This window comes from Lethenteron reissneri, chromosome 46 (assembly GCF_015708825.2).
Source record: "Lethenteron reissneri isolate LAM-NWPU_2019-01 chromosome 46, ASM1570882v1, whole genome shotgun sequence".
NCBI lineage: Eukaryota > Metazoa > Chordata > Hyperoartia > Petromyzontiformes > Petromyzontidae > Lethenteron > Lethenteron reissneri.
The window spans coordinates 5,224,496-5,242,193 of NC_083824.1; the positions used below are offsets into that span (position 1 = coordinate 5,224,496).

General features: G+C 47.0%; 1 protein-coding gene across 1 annotated transcript; it reads right to left on the reverse strand.

Moving 5' to 3' along the window:
- Positions 1 to 216: 216 nt before the first annotated feature.
- On the reverse strand, positions 217 to 15,302 carry LOC133354174 (procathepsin L-like). The gene is made up of 9 exons (XM_061570808.1): positions 15,232 to 15,302; positions 10,200 to 10,368; positions 9,443 to 9,565; positions 8,739 to 8,897; positions 6,895 to 7,119; positions 6,009 to 6,174; positions 5,207 to 5,312; positions 3,289 to 3,391; positions 217 to 2,935 (listed from the first exon to the last, which is right to left on the reverse strand). Exons 2-8 carry the CDS (start codon positions 10,332 to 10,334, stop codon positions 3,292 to 3,294), a joined length of 1,014 nt encoding a protein of 337 aa, XP_061426792.1. The 5' UTR covers positions 10,335 to 10,368; positions 15,232 to 15,302; the 3' UTR covers positions 217 to 2,935; positions 3,289 to 3,291.
- Between the last annotated feature and the right edge of the window lie 2,396 nt (positions 15,303 to 17,698).

Here is a 17,698-nt window from a genome sequence, read left to right on the forward strand (position 1 = left end):
CAGCTAACACGGTCTCCCAGTGCTGTAGTTTTACACGTCGCACCATTTTAGGCGGAGTTAATCTAGGGGAAGCCCAAGACAGGTTCAAATGCAATGTGCAACTGATGGTTGTACTTGATCGGGAAATGCAACTCCAGGTGTCTGGGATCACAGCACAAACCGTTGCACCACCGCTCCTATGCCAATAAACGCACACGTTCGTTACATTTTAAATTCTTTATTCGAGTAAAAAATATATTGTAAAGTTTACAGTTATCCCTTCACTAAAATCAACATTTGCACTTTTAAAAGCATAGAAGTCAGTGTAAAATATTTTTTTAGTGCACCCAAATTTCAAGCATTTTTCACGGTAGTATCTATTTCAGTTTTAACAAAAGCAGAAAGTTTGAGATGAATGAAAACGAGATTGGAGCAGTAGTCTCGCTTTGCAATGCAAATCGTGAATCCAACACCGCGCTACCGTACTCTCCACATGATAAGACGCACTTCGTTTCAATAATTTTACAGGTTGGTGAGTGCATCATAATCCAGCATGTGGACTGAAACCTGCCACCTGGACATGCAGAGTCACAATTGCACCCAGCTTCAAGTCTACGCGCCACTCTGTCTATGTGCCAGTCGGCCTATGTGCCACTAAATCTGTGTGCCATTCTGTCTACCCGTCAGTCAAAGTGCCACTCCGTCTACGTGCCACCCACCCAGTGCTGCAAACGGATTTTAGAAAGTGCCTGGAGAGAAAACATTTTACTGGTACTGTATACATTCATAAATAATATATATTAAAAATATATATTTTTTACTATAAACAATATATTTTAAAAATATATTATTTACATGTGAAGGCACGGGACTGAGTTCAGCTGATATTCTTACTATCACAGTCCAGAGGTTTTTAGGTTAGATCGCGTAAATATAAATGTGCCTAAATTTCGATTTAAAGCTTTCGTGACTGCAGGGATTCATCTTCTTGGTTCTTTCGGTAAAGTAACGTAGAATGGAAATAATAAAATAATAATAATAAAACATAATAAAATAATTCTCACGACGTTTCGGCCACAAACGCAAGCAGCCGTCCTTCACGTGACTTTACCTAATAAACCAAGAAGTATAAATGTGCCGTTAAATCCGCCACCACCCGACACAAGTAAGGTTCGTCACGGTTTACTCTCCAACACACCGGTGTGCTGTACCCGTAACGAATTGGCATGTTTTTTTTACGTCCCAAACCTTTTTCAGTGGCTGCCAGGTGGTGGCAGGTTTAACGACACATTTGTATTTACGCGATCTAACCCAAAAACCTTTCATGGATATTGGTCGCGAAAGCCTACGTGTTAAACTGACAATCACAGTGTTGAGACTGGCACCATTATGCCCCACTTGTAATGTTATACAATGGTTGTGCCGAGTTTCATATCAGGTACTACAGCCCTCGCAAGCTGTATGATGTCACTGCCGTAGTAATCACCCACATATACATGTTGTTTTACTTAAAACGACCCAACAGTTTTGGGTATCTTCCTGTGCCTCTTTTAATCTGGGGAATACGGTAGCACGGTGATTTAAGGAAAATGCGACCCAAAAATAAACAGCTATTATAATAATCATCATCATAACAATAATAATCATGAGTATATTTGGTAGTCATGTCATTGTCATAGTTCAAGGCATATCTCTTGAAAGTGCCGTTTAACAGCTGGGTTGTAATCTGCCAGTACAGGGGGCGCGATGTTGCTGTGTGTGCACATTTTCCAAATTTGGAAAAATCTACGCCAGCACGCATGACCTACGCGGTTTTTTTGTCGTAAGGTCACGGGATCTTCAATGCCTCCTCTGTGAAGCACAGTGTACAGGGACTCCTCTACTTACGAACAAGTTAGGTTCCCAAAGGTCTGTCCGTAAGTCGATTTGTTCGTAAGTCCAACTTTACTCCTGTCGATTCTAAACACGTTGTAGGGAATGTACACTAAACACGGGGAATGACTTTAAACGTTCTGCAGATGTAGGTGCCACCGCCATCTATTGGGCAGTGGTTGAAATTACGACTCTCGGTCCGAACGGGCAATTGGACATACGGACCAGGTTTGTTCGTATCTCTGAAAGTTCGTAAGTCGAATGTTCGTAAGTAGAGGAATCCCTGTATGCCTTCGGTTAATACACCCGCAGTATTAACCAGGGTGGCCGCCAAGGATCAAACCGCAAAACATTCTGCAGCAAGTGGCGAATGTGCCACTACTTGGCAATGCCACCGCTGCATTGCCACGGAGTAATGTCGCTTTGGCTTACACCTTCATTCACAGAAATTTCAAAGCCAGCCCGAAAAAGTTTCTTCGAATGGAGTCAGCGTTATCTATGGGACATTTTTGCAGTATCAAAATTATGCAAAATAAGAAAAAGGTTTCACCTTTGTTACTTTACAAGGGATTTTACCATTTCTTATTTTTCTTATGTGTGGTTAATGCAGACTTGATGACTTGCAAAAGGTTTCTATTTGGTGTTCGAACATCTTAACACCTGTTGTATTGTCAAAAAGGGTAAAACCTCTACTTATGTAAACCAGCGTTCGTTATCATCGCTAAAGAATGACAAGATTTAAAACAATATGCGGTCTGGTTCCTCTGTTAGCGAGTACGCAGTTCAAATCCTTACTGGGGGCCAACTCAGCCGGTTAATAACTGCAGGTTGATAAAATGAGGACCAAATTGTGGGTAGTCAACAGCTGTCAATCTACAGAGAACTTACCCCCCCCCCCCCCCCCGCTGCCCCATCATGATGAACTTTCAACCTCTGGGTTAGGGTCTCGAATAGAACTGAACACGAGCAATTGCTCGTTTGGGGAGCTAAACGCTTGAGCAAGGCTTTCACTTGAATTATCAATGGGACATTGAGTTGTGCTAAATCTCTCTCTCTATTATTAGGAGGTAGGCAGACCAGCTGATACTGGTAGGGACCTCCTGGTTACACCAGCCCACAGTGGATTATTGTGTCCGTCCGTCCGTCGTGCATCCAAAAATGGGAGGGGTGTCGCTGGGTGGATAGGGAAGGGTGGGGAGGGGCTGGGTGGGGAGGGGAGGGGCTGGGTGGGGAGGGTGGGGAGGGGCTGGGTGGGGGGTGGGAGGGGCTGGTCACCCCATGGTGCCCTTATAAAACTCAACGTTTAACCTACTCACGCCGGCTTGTGCCCACCCTCACAGTCGGCCATATTTCCGGAATACACCACGCCGCCGTTGACCCTGGCCATTGACTGAGCAACTCAACGTTCCTACCAGCTCCCTCCGCAGGACAATGTGTTTATTACACCAGTGGGTAGCTACCAGCAATAGCGATGCCGCACAGGTTGTTGTCATCACGAGCCATGCGCACGTATCCCTTCTCTCCCCATTGGACTCCCCAGCTGCACACGCACACACACGGATAGACAAAGACACAATCACACAATCACATGCAGACGGAGAAGACAAGCACTGTCAGTAGCTATTTACCCCGCACCTCCGATTAGCACGGCTGGCGACGTACGGTGCGAAAGAAATTCGACTTGCGTACATTACAGTCGGTAGGTCACGTAGTGGCAGTGGTGAGGTCAGCACCATACCCAGCCACCTTTGCTTGCTTAATGCGGATGCTTACACTGTGTGCGTGTACAGTATATGTACATTCCTGTTGTCAATCCGCTGCATAATCTGTATTTAGACTGGAGGAACCCGATGAGTTATGAAGCACTTTTTCACAGATGTCCAGTAGAATTTCGATTTAAAGCTTTCGTGACTGCAGGGATTCATCTTCTTGATTCTTTCGGTAAAGTCACGTAGAAGGGACTTTACCGAAAGAACCAAGAAGATGTCCAGTAGTTTCACAGATGTCCTCACTGGCAAGGACAGAGCCCATTTTTCACCCGGGCAACCAGAAAGCGCAGACTTTGGTATTTCTTGACTTATCGCTATAACTAACAAATGACATATATATTTTAAGCATCCACAACTTTTAAAATAAATAACACACGTGCAATTAAGAATGATAATTCCAATAACATTGTTTAAAACTTAAAGCCCTATCAATGATTTCTCATACTGTCTGGGACACTATTCCAATGCCGGTTCGATATTGGAATAGAAGTCACAATTTAATGGTGCGGTACAAAAAAGGTGAAGTTTTACCTTGAGATGATAAACATTTGGGTGAAACAAAAACCGTGACGTATAAACAGGATGAAGGGACTCCGGTTTAGAGGCGTGCGGTCTTTTGTGTAGAGCTAACCGTGCCTCAAGGCAGAGAAGCCTCTCAGAGGCCAATGGCACCCTCAAATGATGAGGGCGGCACAGTGGCGAGATGTTGACTACCTCGTGTGGTATACAGGAGGTCGTGGGTTCAATCCCTACCCTGACACCTGTAAATTTGGAGTTTGCATGTTCTAGATTTGAAGCTTTCGTGACTGCAAGGATTCATATTCTTAGGTTTTTTCGGTAAAGTCACGTAGGTAAAAAAATTTAAATTAATAAAAGTAAAATAAAATAAAAATCACGACGTTTCGGAGGCAACACAAGCGTCCGTCTTCAGGTGGAACCGTCACAGCACGATTGCTGTATCAAGTACTTACTTGATACAGCAAAACGAAACGTCGTGATTTTAATTTTATTTTTATTTTATTTTACTTTTATTAATTTAAATTTTTTACCTACGTGACTTTACCAAAAAAACCTAAGAATATTTGCATGTTCTCCCTGTGGCCACGTAGATTTTTCTTAAGGTCCTCCAGATTTTCCCTCCACATTCGAAACATGCGTTCCGAGTATTTGGCTCATGTAAATTGCCACATAAGCCCACTGTGTTTAGATATAATTTGCGGCCAAGTCGCTTCTGAAAAAGAGCTATATAGCTCAGTGGGCCTGACCTGGTAAAATAAAAAAAAATTGCGTATAGTTTATAGATTAGCACCATTGGCTACGTACGGTGCGAAAGAAGTTCAACATACATACATACTACTGGGCAGTGGAACCCTGGGTAATCAGTGGAATCCTGGGTACTCTGTTTATTACAAAAAATCCTCTCCATTGACCAAATTCGGCACCCACTACAGAGCAGTGTCACCATCCGAGGCGGCGCATAGGGAGGCCTTTCCTCCAGCAGTGGGTTTGACAAAGGGCCATAATTTTAGTTTTAATGTTGTATATACGTTTGCGACGATTTAGTGGCTGCTCTCGCAGCAACACACCTGTTCTTGACGAGCCAGAATTTCTGTCCCTTCTCATCCACACCGTAGCCCACAACCAACACGGCGTGGTTAGTGCTGTGGCTGCACAATTTGTCCTTGTAGATGCCTAGAGGTCAGAGAAAACACCACAACAATAATAGCAGCCGTAACCTCCAGTTTATTTGCACGTACAGCGTTTCCAATATCATTTTTTATGGTTACATTTTTTTCCTCCCCATCCAAATGTGTACAGCCCTTTTGTTAATAAACTGCAGAATGAAGGCCTCTCCCATTCCGTGTCAGTCATGGAGGCAGTTTGGCCATACGTCAAACTGGTCACAGCTGGTAGGTAAAGGGGAAAATTCTGCACTCGTTGAGATATATCTTTCCATTGGCATTAGCGGTGTTCCACTGCACTGCCGCTCCATCCCCGCGCTAGAAGCAGGAAAATGGTGAATACGCAGTTAAAAATAGGTATTCGAGGGGACCAATGTGGAGAAGCCCAAAATGTGACAAAATTAAAGACGAGATTGACTTCCTTCTCAAGGACAGACCCCCATGACGTTCAATTAAAGGCCATCTCTTCCGCCTGGCATTTCCCACAATGGCAAGTTACTTTTCTTTAAACTGTCCCTTCCTCCCCCCAAATATGGAAGCTTCTCTTCTCTCAGATTTTCTTTCCTCATTTAGCATGCAAAGCTTTGAGAGAAGGGGTGGGGGGCAGATCTAGAAACTTGACTTGACGGCATGGTTTGGCACGGTTTGGGCACGTGTCAGGTCCGAGCGGGAACTTTGGCCCACTTGCGCATAAATGAGCACCCACCGGAGATGTAGTACGTGAAGGAGTTGAGGCTGGCGTCGATGGCGACCGACACCGGGCCCACGGAGGCCACGGCGTTCTTGAGGGCCTCCTCGTCCCCTTCGGGAATTTCCACGTAGCCGGTGACCTCCGCGGCCTTGTTCTTGGGGTCGTACTTGCACGTTTCGACCTGTGCGACGCATACACCGCGTATTACAAACACCGTCAGCGTTGCCATTGTAAGCCTTGAGGCTTAATTGATGCAGCAGTCGTGCTGTGACGGTTCCACCTGAAGACGGAAGCTTGTGTTGCCTCCGAAACGTCGTGACTTTTATTTTATTTTACTTTTATTAATTTTAATTTTTTGCCTACGTGACTTTTACCGAAAAAACCTAAGAATATGAATCCTTGCAGTCACGAAAGCTTCAAATCTAGAAGCTTCAAATCTAGCCTTGAGGTGTTTCTGATAGGGGCTCTAGACAGTAGGCTGACAGACCGATCTCTAGAGCAGTGTTCTTCATTGCAAGGCCCGCAGGCCACTTGCAGCCCCTGATGGCCTTTAGTGCGGCCCCTGGCGTTCGGCCCCCGGCAATACACATGTGAAAACACCCTCCCCACCATCGTACTGCTGTCAAACCCAATGTGTGGCGGCCCTCACACTGACATCTTATTGGCAAAAGTCCCCCGCCCCCTCTGAAAGTTAGTGAAGAACACTGCTCTAAACGATAGTGACAAACTGGTCTTTCACGGTGTCTCTAGACCGGTGGTTCTTAACCTGGAGTGCCCACACGCCCTGGGGATGCCAGATGCCATTTCTGAGAACCAAAGGGGTGCAGGCTGCAGTGAAGAACCACTGCTCTAGACAATAGACTTCACTACCTCCAGGCACAGGCTCACCAAACTCCCTCACCTGTCCCTTGTACGGGTACGACTCCTCCGAGTCGATGCCCCCGTTCTTCTTGATGTAGTTGAACGAGCTGATCATGAGTCCTCCATTGCAGCCCTGATTGCCCTCGGCCAAGGAGCAGTCCACCACGTTCTGCTCGCTCAGCGACACGAGCACTCCAGTCTTGCGCTTGTGCTGCCCCTCGAGGGAGCCCGTGGTGCTGAACGAATAGCAAGAGCCGCAGTCGCCCTGCGGATAGACAGGTTCACCCTCTCCGTTCCAACTGATGATCTACGTGTACGTACGTGTACGTACGTCATCAGTTTTTCTTCCCTTTCCGTTGACGTACGCACACGCATAAATGAGCACTTGCCTTCCACTTATGTCATCGGAACGGAAACGAAAGAAAAAAGAAAATCACTTTATTGGTACCGAGGCTCCCACAAGGTCATGCGGGAGGGCGTTTGGCACGGTTTGGCGCCAGCTATCGTAGAGTGCAGTCGTGTCGCTACGGTTCTCTGCGGTGAGTACAGCATCTTTGAAGACAACGGCGCTACTATGCCTCTCTGAATAAAATTAATGCCGAGCCGCTTGCCCGTTCCGAGATTCAACGGTGAACGGGAACAACCCTGCAACCTGCAGATGTCTTGGAGGACTCTGAAAGAGTTAGCAGTGCGGAAAAGTGGAAATGAAAGGACGATGACTCATTGTGACACGGGCTCAGGCACACACATGGCTGAGCCCATGTGCATCATGTTCAAGGGTTATGAGAAAGCAACCTTGTGTCCTCTAGCATTACAATTTTACGTCAATCCACAGATTAACTGATTCATTAACGCTTAGTAATTAACTGCAGATGACAGAGTTCTGCAAAATGTCTGCCGAGGGGTACAGATTTCCGGGAACAAATCACAGTTCTTTATGACCTCCGCTAGCTGTAGGTAGCTAGGGTAAGCAACTTTGACAATTTGAAATGGAACGTCGGAAGCGTTGTAGATGTAATCAAGATGGGGGAAGGGGGAGGGAGGAAGAGGTTGTGAGGGGTGGCACACGTGTGCAGTGAGGAGGAGGGCAGGTTACCAAGGCAGGCCTTGGGTGTGGCACCCACAGATTGGCGATCAAGAGGATGATGACCTATGCTGCATTGCCATGGGCCGTTGTAAGGAAGGCCCAGCACAATTTTTTTACGGGCCAACACTTGTAAGAGCTACATGTTTCCATTCGACTCAGTCCGTTAAAAACAAACAAAAACAGGCTCCACGGTCTGGTTGGTGCTAGCTTGGCCGAGCAAGGCTGCCATGGCACCTCTGGTTTAAACCAACCTGGCCCGATTCATAAAATGGACAGGAACGCTTCCCGGTAGGTTGCGGGAACATGGTAATGTAATAGTAGCGGTAGGTTGTTGGTTGTGTAACATTATCAGGAATGCAGTGAATCTTGGCCACGACAATGACCATTTAGTTTTTTTTTATTCACCGGCACATTCGAGCCATGCCAGTGTGAGGCTCTATTTGGCGTGCCAAGCCAGAGCCAAACTACGATATACTGACCTCATAAGACCATCTGCATCTGGCTTGGGGCCAATCTGACCCAGGGGAAAAGGGCTAATGACGTGTTCATTGCGTGTGACATCACAATCAGTACACCGAAGACAACGACGTCACCGCATCATCCGCACACTTTTCGACGAGTTAATTGTGCTGTGTGTGGCATCAACGGCATAGCTCGGCTTCTGCAGTGGAAAAAACCAAGCGGGCTGATCCTGTGCTGCGCTGCGTTTTTTTTTTTTTTGCTGCACGGGCCCCCGATGCAGCTCGATTGTGCCATGGAGAAAGAGTTGCTTGATCTTGACCTGGACTGGGCGGTACCTGGTTCTTGATGTCGGTGACGTAGCCCTGCTTCCTCCAGTCGACGGACTCGGGGGCCTCAAAGAAGGCGGGCGCCAAGAACGTGGCGCCGCTGGAGGCCTTGCTGGTGCCGTTCCAGCCCCTGAAGCCCAGCATCACCTGCTGGAACTCCTCCCCGGTCTGAACGAGACGCGCGTTCACAGCGAGCGGACATAGATTACCACGACGATAGTTAAAACCGGGTTATCGAGTGTCGTCAGCTTCATGGTTTCAACGTTACTACAGCCCTTTGTCAATCCACTGCTGGGTGAAGGCCTCTCCATTCCGTGTGGGTCCTGACGGTTGTTTGACCATACTTCACCATGCTGGTCAGCACGGGTTGGTGAATGGGTGGGGTTCAGAGGTACAGGACCGGTTTAGACATCACTCACTACTGACGTTAGCCGTAGCTGGTAATCGAACGACGCAGGTCAGCAGGTTTATAATGCAGTGCGCTAACCACATCAGCACCCTTCCTCGTACCATCTCAGCATCAAACTAGTCCCATAATTCCCTGCTCACGTGAGCATTGGGCGTGGCTCATCTTTGTTGTTGGTGCTGAAATACTTTTGGGAATTCCGCATTCCTGTGGTGGGAGCCTGTCTCTCCATAGGGGGAATCAGTGTCAGAGGGATGAGGGACCTGAGTCAACATCTAGATGAAAGGGCGGTCTGCAGAGGGCTCACCATGTCCCCGAAACGGTTCATGCCCATGCGCCAGGTGTGCTTGCCCATGGAGTGCTCCAGGTTGTGCATGGATATCTTCTTGAGGTTCTGCTCCCACACCATCCTCCTCCAGCCCTCCTCATTCTGCAGCAACAGCAGGCATAGCGACACGTCAAGGGATGCGACGCATAAGCAACCAGCACAGTGTTAAGGTATTATGTGGCTTCACAGTTTGGGATTATAGAACGAATAAATATTCGAGACATCACACCGACCGTGGAGGAGAGCTAGTTGGTTTGTGCACCTCAGATTCGCATGGTAGGCTACGTGCAGCGCAATTATGAAACCTCTGACCTGGAATTGTATGCAATGGAGAGGATGAACACCATGGAGATTGATGCCGTGGTGGCAAGATGTTAACTACCTCACCGGCTATGCAGGAGGTTGTGGGTTCAATCCAAACCCTGATGCCTGTATATTTGGAGTTTGCATGTCTCGGTCTCCCCGTGGTCTCGTGGATTATTCTGTAGGTTCTCCAGTTTTTCCCTCCACATTTAGAATCAATGTGCATTCAGACTATTTGGCTATCAATTTCTGAATAGGAGCTATACAGCTCAATGGGTCTTACCTGGTAAAATATAAATAAAATATTTGTTTAGTTTATCTCCGTGGGCATCTCTGAACAAAGAGCTGCTCTACAACGCTCTACAACGCTCGTGCGGTGCGAGCACACGGCCGCGCCATGCGAGCGGCGCCGTGCGTCGTGGTCGCGACCGACCTCGCCGTAGGTCTTGCCGTGGAACTCCTTCCAGGACTCCCACTCGGGCGACAGCTCCGGGTCGAGGAAAGAAGAGGCCACGGCCGCAGAGACCACCGCCACGAGCCCCAGCAAAGCGACGAGCAGCAGCTTCATCTTCGTCGTCTTCCCGTCTCAGAGTCAGAACTGGCTGCAAGGCAGGAGACGGCAACAGAGAGAGGTGAAGGACGTCAATCGCAGCGTTCTCGTGGGTCGTGATGTGGCTGCGTGGCTCTGTATTTAGACCACTCTACTCGCAGTTGGGATCGTGATGTCTCTCTGTCGATGAGGCTAAGACTGGCTAGGGCAATGGCTGTTTCAGTGTTGACACATGGGATGCGGAAAATGGATATATCATGAAGGCCACTGAATGGCGCTTTAATGCGTCTGGGAAGCGTTGCCTACGTGAGATCTTATTGCCCAATGAAAGTAGCAATATAGAGGTCAGAGAGAGGATGCGGAACAAGAGGCAATCAGTGCTTTTATAAAAAAGAGATGACTGCAATGGCTCGGACATCTGTTAAGGATGGATATCACAGAAGTTTTGACGAAAACTGATGGAGTGGAATCTGACACGCGGAGGATGTAAAAGGGAAAGGCCAGCAGCAGATAGGCAGAGAGGAGACATAGACTCGGCACAATGGGACCTAACAATGGCAACAGCAATGGAGGAAAGATCGGGAAGATATTAGAAAAGGTGGGGCGAACTGGTGTTGATAGCACATGTGGAAACGCATCATGCTACCTTGTGAAGACATTTAAGATTTTAAGTTTCGACTTTTAATGCGAGACAGATGGCTCAGTGGTTTAATAATGTCCAGGATAGATCACACGGAGCCATACGCACTGAGATTCTGGGTTCACATCCAGATCGTGATAAAAAATGTAAAACCAGGCTTAAGTGTCGGGAATGTTGATGGCTCAACCTGATAACCTGTGCCAACGTGAAAATGCCTCACATGAATTTGGTTTCTCACATTGCCACGCAAAAAAACAAAAATAAGGTGTACATAAATAAACACTTATGCATCAGCAAACAAACATACATGCACGCACACACTAGACACCAAAACACACTTGCATTTTAATACATATATCATCAGCTATAAGCAACTCATTCGGAATGTACCGGATCTCAGAAGCTTAAAAGGCTTCCCAGTAAACATGCAATGTTGGGCCAATGTTGCCACGTGGTTGGAACCATTGGACCAACGTTTCATGTTTACTGGGCTGTGCCTCGATAATGCTTGGATGGGTGACCAGCATGCATAAACCAGGTGTTCTAGGCTGATGTGGGACTACGTTGTGGACAGCAAAGGGGACTACAGCAAAATGCATTCTTGTACTGTCCTTTTATGTCCCCCCACCCCGTCAATGCTCCCTGCCTTCACCAACCATTGCAACCTCATCTTCCGGGTCACAGTATATGTACGGCTCTTTCCTGTAACGTTCTAACCAAACTTTTAAATCGCTTTCACTTTCCTGCCGTGCCGTTTTCTGGCATCCTCTTTATGCAACTACAGTACATTACGTGTATTCTTAGAGGCCAGACTTTTACTTTTTGTTTTTTTGTTAAAGTTCAGATCTCTGACAGCACTTTTCTCACTTTCATGTTCTTGCCTGCAAAGAAAATGTCCCAGGACAACAAACGTAAGTGAACCAAATTTGTTGATTTGCTTATGGCAGCTTTTTATGTGATACCATCTCCATTATGGGCCTCCTAGTGCCTAAGGGACCGTCCATAAATGACGTCAAGCACTTGGGGGGGGGGGGTGTCAGACATTTGTGACGATGTGTGACGAAGGGGGGGGGGGGTTGAGAAATCTGACGTCACATCAAAATGCGCAATTTTTTCATAAATATAGACATGTTCTACTTAATTAAATAGACTTTTTAATAAATGTTTCTCCTACAACATCAGAGTGCAGCACCACATTAAATACGCACTACAATGACAATAGTTTAAAGCGATTTTAAGCATGTTTTATTTATTTTGGGAGGGGGGGGGGGCAAAGCTTTGTGACATCATATCTGAGGGGGGGTCTGCATTTGTGACGAGGGGGGGGGGGTGTCAAAAATCGTCCAAAATCGCGTGACGTCATTTATGGACGCCCCTAATACAAATTATTTACAAAGAACCTATCTCACTACACGCCCTTCAACCAAAGACTTTGCGTGAAGAGAAACATTCAGTCAAAGCGACGTCTCCAACTCTCTTTCTGTTCCTGACCCATGTGTTTCCTCTTTGCGCAATTGGTGTTCCTCAATAAATCAATCTTTATTTCTACTTGTCAATATCCCTCCTCGATAACTGTGGCATCAGTGCACACTACAGCGGAAGGGGGATGTTACAAGAGGCACAGAGAAACCGGCATGACAAAAGAAACCCATCACGGCCTCAGCGACTAAGAGTGGCCGTCCTATAGAATGACCTGTCCCAACCATGGGAATGTGGAATTTCCTTCACTAGGTCAGGGTAGTCAGTCTCATTCTATGACGCGTAACCTCGCCTCTCCCCACATGCTTCCTTGTGCACTTTTAATGTTGTTCCGCTCTGTTGGCGTCCGTGTTTCTGGTCCGCATGGCATCGTGGGTGATAAAGTGCAACTATTGAAAATGTTAACTCTTCAGACACAAGTTGATGGTCATGATCACATTCAGCTGTTTTCTCTGTGGTCAATGCAAACATGACTCCTTGTAAAAAGGTGTCAGTTTTGTTGCCAGATAAAAGGGTAAAAAAACAATTATCATATTTTTCTACTGGCAAATGAGGTTCCAATGGTGTAAATGCTTACCCCGAGCTCTCATACTCTGATGGTGCATTGTCTTTGAGTTGTGCGCCTTTTGGCGTCATCTGGTCCAACACCAGGTGAGACTAGGCTCTAAGGAAAGCTGTCTCGGGTGCGGACCAATCAACTTCAAGGACAGTGCATACATTATCAGAGTTATGTTTTTTTTGCATTCCGACTGCAGGTATTGTGGTCAATGCAAACATGACTCCTTGTAAAAAAAGGTGTCAGTTTTGTTGCCAGATAAAAAAAAAAACAATTATCATTACCCCGGTTATTTCATTCATGAAATCCCAGTCCACCTTTAACAAGTGCCCTGGGTTTAGTCTGACTGCATCACACACGTCATTGTTGTGCATCTGTGTGAAATCACAACACCTTTGTCAATCCATTGCTGGATGAAGACCTCCCCACGATCACCGCGTCTGCCGAGTGGAATGTTTGACCATACTTCACCACACGTGGTCAGAGCAAGTTCAAGGGGGGAGTCGGCATGGCCTAGGGCTGCTACTTTTCCCCGCAGACCAAACCCACACTCGGTCTCCCAACACACCACTGGGAAAATAAAGTTCAACACAATACCTGTACAAATCTTTACTTGAAGCTTTCGTGACTACAGGAATTCATATTATTGGTTCTTTCTGTAAAGTCACGTAGATAGGTGAATTTACCGAAAGACCCAAGAATATGAATACCTGTACATTACGAGATCTCGATACAATTGAATAAAGTTCAACACAACAATACCGGTACAAGACCTCGGCACAAATCGAATTCCTGCCCACACGAACACAGATGCTGATTCCCTCCCCCAGGACCTGTTCATACTTGTTGGTTCTTTCGGTAAAGTCACGATAGGTACGTAAAGCCAGTTTTTTATTTTATTTTATACCAACGTTGACTTTACCGAAAGAACCAAAGACTATTAATTCCTGCAGTCACGAAAACTTCAGATCAGTTTTTCCACACGCCGGTGATTCCTGATCTTAGCCGAGGTTGGGAAACCAACTCTATCGATTGTGCCACCACCATTCTACCACCACACTTAAGAGTGCGGATTTCAGCGTCGTTCTGAGGTCGTGAATTGAGGGCATCGGAGGAGGAAGGCGAGAGGGGGAGGGACGGATGCAGTTGAATGCGGGGATTTCCAGGCTGCGTTTGTGACTACGCACAACGAATCAGGGTATATATGGATCTACCCAGTAGTATTTGTAGTATTTTATGTTTGTTCTGACTATGTACAACAATCAGGGTATATATGGGTCTACCTAGTAGTATTTGTAGTATTTTATGTTTGTTCTGACTATGTACAACAATCAGGGTATATGTCTCTACCCAGTAGTATTTTGTTTGTTGTGACTATGTACAACAATCATGGTATATGTCTCTACCCAGTAGTATTTTATGTTTGTTCTGACTATGCACAACAATCAGGTTATATGTCTCTACCCAGTAGTATTTAGTTTGTTCTATGTACAACAATCAGGGTATATATGTCTCTACCCAGTAGTATTTGTAGTATTTTATGTTTGTTCCGACTATGTACAACAATCAGGGTATATATGGGTCTACCTAATAGTATTTGTAGTATTTTATGATTGTTGTGAATATGTACAACAATCAGGTTATATGTCTCTACCCAGTAGTATTTTATGTTTGTTATGACTATGTACAACAATCAGGGTATATATGGGTCTACCCAGTAGTATTTGTAGTGTTTGTTGTGAATGCGTGTATTCTGTTTGTGTCTATGGCATTATGTATTGAGTGGTGTTTGATGACAAGTGATGTCTGAAGTAACAAAGCGCTGTGAATGATTATTAAATTATAACGACTGCACTGTACTGCATAAGTTACCAGTCCATCAACTCAAACGAGTGGTTAGTGCTACTTCATATCTGTCAACAGCCCGTCACAAACGCTGCCAATTCCACATTCGCATGGCGCGACCCAGTATTTCCACAAGGACCAGCGCTGTTTTTCTCTTCTCACTTACAGATGCCCATTTGTTTTTTCATTTAAAAAATCATCCCAGGAGAGGCGACAGACCGAGTTAACGCCAAAAAGTGGCTGCAATCTCTACGACCTCGGCATCCACGCAGAGTTGAACTCTGGCCACGCGGCGGGCAGAGTTCGGTCACCCGAGGCCCTCTTTTAACGACCTGGCGCAGTATCTCTCTCTGTCTCTCTCACCTCATCTCACCCCACCCCACTGCAACTTTTACCTGCGGTGGTGGTGGTGGTGGCCGGCAGGGAGAGAGGCGGCGCTGCTGATGCGAGGCGAGCGAGCCTCTTCCTCCTTTATAGAGGCGGGGGATGCCGGCTAAAATCCCCGCCCCGACGTCGCATTGGTCGCCTTCCCACCGCCACCGCCACCCCCCCAACACCGAGTGACTTAACGGGTGGCTGAAAAGAATCGCAAGATCTTGATGGCCAGGACGATGAAGAGGCGAAGATGATGCTCGTTGTAATCACACTATGTTACACAATTTTTGGTGTTCCTGGGTACTAAGTGTTGTTTTTTAATTGGTTATGCCTAAAAAGTCTAGAACATGGTTATTTCCCCCCCACAAACTTTGCTTTTGTGACCAGGACTTAATGTGAACGAAAGACATGCACGCCACGTTTTCTCATTGAAAATAGGTAAATTTCTAAATATCACTGTCCTGGTCACAAAAGCAAAGTTTGTGGGAAATAATAGCCACTTTCTGTACCTTTGAGGCATAAGCAATTAGGAAATAACACTTATGACTCAGGAATAAAAAATATATATATCGTTTGTTACACAGTGATATTAATGGAGTGGATTATTAACTTTGCTTTTGTGTCCTGGTCACAAAAGCAAAGTTTGTGGGGAATAATAGCCACTTTCTGTACTTATGAGGCATAAGCAATTAGGAAATAACACTTACTACCCAGGAACGCGGAAATGGCCAAGGTGTACAAATTGCCTTCCGAATCTCGACGAAAGTTCATGCAGCTCAGGCAGTGGAGTCCCGAGTTCCTCCTGGCCTCCCGCAGCGCTTTGATGGCTTTGGCTGTGGCCGCTTACCCTGATGTCAAGCAAGAAGTCCTCGACTCGTTGATTATGGAGAGAATGCTGGCTTTGGCAAGGGACATGAGGGTTGTTCTACCTGCTTGCAGTCACGAACCGCAGACGTCCCGACGGGCCGCTAGATGCCTGAACGCCCACGAGAACCTACAACGTTGGGCACAGATGGCTGCATGGACCGGGGATCTCAGCCGCGACAGTGAGCCAATAGGTTGGTCACCAACTAAAGTCGTCCACATTCCGGAGGATGCGTCTTCGGAGGGAGACCTCGCGGCGGCTGTTCCTCGCTGGAATCGACGGCGGGGCGATGCTACGTTCCGCGGCGGGGTCACGACTGACCAGCTCGCCGGCTTGCCGTCACCTGCTTCAAGTGTGGACGGTTGGGCCATTTCGCACGGGATTGCCGGTGTCACCCTCGTCCTCCGACTCCGCTGGCTGCATCGACTCCTTCTCCGACGGGCAAACATCCTCCCATACAGGTGAGTCGGTACACATCGGACACCCGGCCAAACTTGTCGCCTCATGCATCTCACATCACGTTGTTCGTTTCACGATTCGGGAACGGTTACTAAAGGTTGGCCTGTTTCGAGAACGCAATGGAAAAAGGTGGCACGTCGCGTAGTCGCGGTGGCCACGGGATCCTCAACAGTACCTGGCTCCATTCAGGGCGTTGATGTTCGCGTCCTCGTCGATACAGGGGCTTCCGCTACTATCATTTCCGATGTGATTTTTCAACTTCTATCCATTCCCGCCTCCTGTGTTCGACCGGCTTTTGAGGCTTGCGTTGCGGCTAATGGGGGTAGCATGGGCATCATTGGCCAAGTAGATGCCCATATTGTGATTGGTGATGTCGCTGTCGGGGCCGGTCCTTATTTCAAGGTGTGCCCTGCTTGCTGGGCACCGACTTTCTTGGGAGGATGCCTGTTAAAATTATTGTAGATTAGGGCTGTTTGAAAATGCCCTCCGGTCGTAAGCTTTATTTTCTTCCGTCCCCGCTCTTGCATTCGTCGCAGTGCGCCGCTGTGCAGGCACTAGCAGACGTTACGGTCGAAATTCCACCAGGTTCACAGATGCTGGTGCCATTGCGTTACCGAAAAGGGATCTGTAACAATGATGCGACAGCCGGGGTCCTTCTGACCCCGTCGAATACGGCGACCCGGAATCTGGCGCTTGTTTGCGCTCAGACGATTGTTCGATCCGGACAGGCACCCATTTTTGCAAGTCCTGAATGGGGGTCCGGATGACGTGGTTGTTCCTGCCGGTACGGTGCTGGCTCATGCCACCACCAACCTTACAGACCACGACATGGGTGTGTCGCGTGGTTTAGTGGGGACAACTCAGTCCGCATCGGCGTCAGATGATCGGTGGATCGCAGAACGGTGTCGGGAGAATATTCGAAATTGGATTTAAATAATATCTGTATAGTGCACACGACGTTGACCCATGTCATTGTCTCAAAAGCATGGCCACAAAAGGAGAAGTGATAACGTTCCACTGTAGTCCACTTCCTCCACAACAGTTTGCGCGATATAACATTTTACACTTCCAGTGTAATGGTATCGTAGTACAAAAGAGATATCCCCGTATAGTCTTAAGATTGTCGGGACAAGTGCTGTTAGCAAGTACCTATGACGGCCAGC